Source organism: Schistocerca piceifrons, chromosome 3, assembly GCF_021461385.2.
Source record: "Schistocerca piceifrons isolate TAMUIC-IGC-003096 chromosome 3, iqSchPice1.1, whole genome shotgun sequence".
Taxonomy (NCBI): Eukaryota; Metazoa; Arthropoda; class Insecta; order Orthoptera; family Acrididae; genus Schistocerca; species Schistocerca piceifrons.
In genome coordinates this window covers 583496577-583502576 of record NC_060140.1, presented here as the reverse complement: position 1 = coordinate 583502576, position 6000 = coordinate 583496577, and the positions used below count along the sequence as shown (strand labels likewise).

The 6000-nt window shown below is 44.0% G+C and overlaps 1 protein-coding gene across 1 annotated transcript in view; it reads right to left on the bottom strand.

Moving 5' to 3' along the window:
• Window positions 1-1471: 1471 nt before the first annotated feature.
• LOC124788857 (trypsin-2-like) overlaps window positions 1472-6000 on the bottom strand; it is a 70692-nt gene continuing 66163 nt past the window's right edge. Inside the window, exon 4 of the mRNA XM_047256141.1 lies at window positions 1472-1840. Coding sequence (XP_047112097.1) covers window positions 1472-1840 — 369 coding nt within the window. The remainder of the gene's footprint in view (window positions 1841-6000) is intronic.

The window sequence follows — 6000 nt, the reverse complement described above, 5'->3', positions numbered from 1 at the left end:
TAACCTCCTGGACAAATTGCAACAAAAGATACGCGGAAAAGGCCAGGTTTAGCAAGGAAGAAAGTCATCTTCCATCAAGACAATGCGCACCTGCACACGTGTACCGTCGCCAAGGTAAAATTACACGAACTAAGGTATGAATTGTTGCCACACCCGTCTTATTCACCTGATATGGCTCCGTCAGACTTCCATCTCTTCCCAAATCTGAAAACTTTTCTTGATGCACGAAGATTCACTTCAAACGAAGAATTGGTAGCTGGAGTTGACAACTATTTTGCAGGCCAGGAGGAAACTCATTTTCGAGATGGGGTCAAAGCACTGAAACATCGTTAGACCAAGTGCCTTGATCTACAAGGAGACCACATTGAAAAATTAGAAAAAAGTTTCAGTGATGTAAGTTTTTTTTTTTTTCTATTGCGTTACGAGAACTTTTCAAACCACCCTTGAATTATGGGTTTTAGTACTAAAAGTAATTGTGAAACACAGGCTGCAGTATCTTATAAGGTGCAAGTCGTATGTAAAAACAGCAGCTAACAAATAAATAAAAGATAGCAATCACGATTTAGTTTAACTCTCGAGCTTTCACTATTCTAGCAAATGCAGTGATGTATGTTGGTACTCTCTATACGATGGGTTGTGCTACCACTACAATTAGTTTAATAATATTTATTTCGTTTACGAAGGATTTACTTGTTGGTTAATTTCCATCGTTCTTTCATCTGAACGCTGATTTGTTTTCAAACTGCTTAAAAACTGGTAACATTTTGATACGTTGTTCTAATACTTGCACAGGGGTAACAGTGATTGGAACGCTCATTTGCATCCACTTACTCTTCTCTAATGACCAAATAAAATACACACTGTGTCAGAACTGTCATTGTAAATGTGTTCAAATACAACAGGAGTTTGTGCAGCTTTAGGATATAACGCAATTTCCTCCTGTATTTCACAAAATTCTAGAATTTAAAGCACAGCTATATCTTGTTCTTGACATTAGTTCGAAGTTTCTGACGTGCTCTTTGTAATCCCGCCACCCGAGTCAAATATCAAGTGATTTTTCGAGCCGCTCTGGAAACCATGTCGAGTTCTGCAATGTATCAGGAAACCTCGAGCCTGTTCGAATGCAGGTATCGTTTGCCCAGTCCTACGTGAACACGGAACCATTTTTCACAGTAATAAATCACTGCCAGTGAATAAAGATGGGATAACTGACAGAAAAAATCTTAGGATTGACTGACTATCGAAATGTAAATCTTTGGATTTTTAGTATGGTGCTTACTTGTAGAGACACGCTGGTATTCCCCATTAAGAAAAAAAAGTTTCTAGTTTTTCACACTGAAAAGATAATATTTTTTCTTGATAGCAGGACAAGAACGTATACACAGACTGACTATACGACCATATATTTTATTCATCGTAGTTTAGTTACGAAAATTTCCATTTGACATTGCTGGTTTTTTCATGTCGTAGTCTAGACGCCAGTTGTCTCTGTGATCCAGTCGCGCACCTGCACGATACTGGTGAAGATGCTGGGGTAGCCGGGCATGGCGCAGCCGTTGCTCCAGGAGGTGATACCCACCTGGACGCCATTGAGCACCGCTGGACCGCCCTTGTCCCTACCGCAGGTGCCTTTCCCGCCGCCAGACCAGCCGGCGCAGAACTGGCGCTCCGTCAGCTTGCCGCTGTAGATGTCTACTTCGCTGCACTCGTCCCAGTTGACCACGTACAGGTCCACCGCCTGCAACACCTCTGCAGGGTAGCCACCATTCCAAAGCGTGCCCCAACCCATCGCCGTCACCAGAGCACCGTCCGGTGGCGCCTCCGTCGACAGAGTAATTGGCTGCGATCACAGATGAAAATCACAATATTTTCATTTGACGTTTTGCTATTGAACTCACATATTCAGAATGTAAACGAAAACAACGTACAAGTCAGCACTCTTCATTGTTAATAACAGACTTTCGTCACACTGACCAAGAAGGCAAAACAATACGTTGGGCCGGACAGTGTGGCCGAGCGGTTCTAGGCGCTTCAGTTTGGAACCGCGCGACCCCTACGGTCGCAGGTTAGAATCCTGCCTCGTGCATGGATGTGTGTGATGTTCTTAGGTTAGTTAGATTTAAGTAGTTCTAAGTTCTAGGGGACTGATGACCTCATATGTTAAGTCCCATAGTGCTCAGAGCCATTTGAACCATTTGAACAAGACGTTGGTGGGCAACGACTTGTTTTCAAACTGCTTAAAAGCTGGTAACATTTTAACATGTTGTTCTAATACTTGCACAGGGGTTATTCGATCCCATCCGTTCAGTTTTCAGTATAATTCCATCATCTTCAAATATCCTAACTAGATTTAGCGAAAAGGGTTGGGAACTGTAGGGTCCTCATAAATGTCTCAAGAATGCACTACATGTCAGAGGCTCCTACACAGGTAGCTGAGTGTGTGTTACACACAAGGGTTTTTTGATTAGTCTACATAATGATAGCTATGGAGCCCCTGAAGTACAAGGGCTACTTTTTTTCAAGATCCAATCGGTCACGAAATTAAAACCGCAGTGAAAAATCCAATGAATCTTTGTGCAGATGCGTTGCACAGTGTCTCTAGTACGCCCATCGATCGCGTCACGTCGCACGTGTCAGTTCTGGGTGCGCAGTGAGCACGTAAACATGCGCAGAAGAACAGGGTATCCCGCCAAGAGCGAAGTGAGTGCTCTCATTCGACTTCTTCGTGTTGAGGGGTGATATGCAGCCGAATGTCATCGACGAATGAGTAATGTGTACGTCAAAACTTTCATGAGTGACAGCAATGTGCGGCAGTGGTGCAGGAACTTCGAAGTAAGACGTACAGACGTTCACGACGCAGGCAGTCAGGGAAGGAAGACAATGTCAACTGAAGATATCGTTCGCTAGTGGATCAGGCTATTCGAGAAAACGGTCGGTTCACAATTTCTGTGTTGAGTGACTCGTTTCCCGAAATTTCTAGGTCATATCTACACAATCGTGACTGGGAGAATTCAGTTCAGCAACTTCTGAGTGAGGTGGGTTCCCAAGATGCTGTATGACCACCAGAAAACACAGCGAATGGGCACCGCTGAACGTTTCTCTAGCGCTACCACGATGAAGCAGAAGAGTTTTTGAACAAAACTGTCAGAGGGGACGAGACATGAGCCCATTTCAAAAATGAAGAAACAAAAGAGCAATCCAAACAGCGGGTGCATTCACATTCCCAGAGTAAATCAAAGAAGTGCAAGCGAATATCCTCCATCATAAAGTGTATGTTTACTGTGTACTGGGACCAAAATGGGCTTTTGTTCGTGGAATTCATGCAACGTGGCACGACCATCACCGCAGCCTCAAACACTGTGACTCTTCATCGTCTACGCCGGGCAATTGAGAACAAGTGAAGAGGAATGTTGTCATCAAGCATTGTCTTTCGTCACGACAATGCTCTGTTGCACACTGCTGCTGCAACTAAGACGCTACTGCAGCGTTTTTGATGAGAAGTGTTCGATCACCCGTCATACAGTACCATACCTCCCAAAGCCGTCTGATGAAGTGTGCTGGAGGATACCTCTGGTACCAATATCTCGTCCCTGCTTTCCTGTTTGATTCACGACGAACCATACACCAATGTAGAGAATTGACTGAAAGCACTGTACACGTGTATGATGAGGGCTTTGAAAAGATGGTACCACACTAATACAAAAATCCGCCCCCCCCCCCCCCCCCCCAGTAGCTGAGTGGTCAGCGCGACAGAATGTCAATCCTAAGCGCCCGGGTTCGATTCCCAGCCAGGTCGGAGATATTCCCCACTCAGGGACTGGGTGTTGTGTTGTCCTAATCATTATCATTTCATCCCTATCGACGCGCAAGTTCCCGAAGTGATGTCAAAACGAAAGACTTGCACCCGGCGAATGGTCTACCCGACGGGAGGCCCAAGTCACACGACATTTACATTTATTTACTAATACAAATGTCTAAGTCGCAGAAGCGACTTTGTGTAGAAGTTGCTGCAGTGTGTAGCTAAATGTTGTAAACAAAACATTTTTCATTTTCAATGTAGTTTCCATTTTGCGACCGATCGGTACCTGAAAAAAAAATGGTAGCCCTCGTACTCATATTAATGTAGGATCCCATGAAATGCCCCTCTACACATATGATGATCAAAATCCTAGTGATCAACTGCCAAAGAATTCACAACAACGTATCACAGTTTGAAGACGTCCTAAAAACCAGTGGAGTTAATATAACACTAGGTACAGATAGTTGCTAAAACCCGAAATTAACTGCAGTGAGATTTTTGAGGGGAATACAACATAATAATTTGGAAATGATAGGTTAATGGGACAAGGAGGCAGTGTATTCGTCGCTGCTGAGTCCACCGGTACTTTCGGTATATAGCCACATACACAGAGGGCGCATGGCAAGGTGAAACTTCAGAGTGGCGCCACACAGCTAAGTTTCGATGCTATAGAGGGCGCTAAAAGCGCGGACTACATCATGCTTCCACCTGGCGTCATGAAAATAGTTCGCAAATGAACATTCATTCGCCAAACGCGGGGTTAAGGGGATGCACAGCTACATTCATAAATCAGTGTTGGAGTCAGTGTGTCCAGTCTCTCACGCTGTCTCAGTATACGCCGGATGTCACAGTACATGTGTATGAACAGAGAGTGCAAGGACTTAACGTAATATTGTCACCGCCAGCAAAGCCAGACTGCACTTACTACTAGTTAAGTGAGTTCATCGTTGCTCTGATTCAGGAACAGAACAGTGTCCGTAGATAGAACTGTGTAACCACTTTACCACGCATTATCATCATCATAATACTGTATTTGGAGTCACGAATGACGGCTGTCAAGTTTAGGCTTGTTCTGCGCACCTACGTCACACATTCTCCGATAGCTAACGAGCGTTCAGTTGTGTTCTGAGGGGTCTGCTGTGAACGTCGTAGTCAGTGCAAGCATTAAACGTGATAGTACCGAGTTGCGTGGTAAATTTGAATACCATTTGTTGCGAGTTGTTATCGCTGATGATCGTGCTAATCGAGAAATTGTACATAAACAAACGAGAGAATGAAACAGGAAAGCAGGGATGAGATAGTGGTACCAGCAACAACGTATGACAGTTTGAAGACTTCCTAAAAACCAGTGGAGCTGGTAATCCCCGACCGTGCCTTGACTTGCACGAACCGCCATAGTTAGTGAACCGGACTTTGAAGATATGTAACATATATAATCTCTAATGAAACACTGTTAATTGTATTTCTGCCAACATTATTCTGTCGTGGTTCCACTATATCAGCTTTTCGCTGGGACGAAGCTAATTAACTGCTCAGTGGTTAACAAACAACCTCAGTAACAGCAAATAATATCTGTGGTAGGGTGTTCTCTTCATGCCACGTTCATGTTGGATACCAAGCTTCTTTGGTGTACACAACAATCGCAGTAGACAGGAAACTCTCTACCGTGACAGAAATTGATGCTACATGTTAGACACAGTCTCAGTAGCAAGAGTGAGCTTAAATTTGTAACTGGATCCTTCCACCGCCCACCAGACTCACCCCACATATGTAGCCGCAAACTTTCGAGAAAACCTCAGCTCGCTAGTAGGTATGTTCCTCAAATACACTATTATTACTGGAGGAGACTTCAGTCATCTAATAAGTTCAAAAAAATGTTCAAATGTGTGTGAAATCTTATGGGACTTAACTGCCAAGGTCATCAGTCCCTAAGCTTACACACTACTTAACCTAAATTATCCTAAGGACAAACACACACACCCATGTCCGAGGGAGGACTCGAACCTCCGCCGGGACCAGCCGCTCAGTCCATGACTGCAGCGATCTAACAAGTGATTGGGATAAGTATAGTTTTGTAAGTAGTGCGCATGACAATACATCTTGCAAAGCAATGCTGATATATTACTCTGAAAACATCTAAAACAGTTCGGGAGTCCACTCATGACAACTACATTAGATCTAATGGTAAGAAGTACATCTGG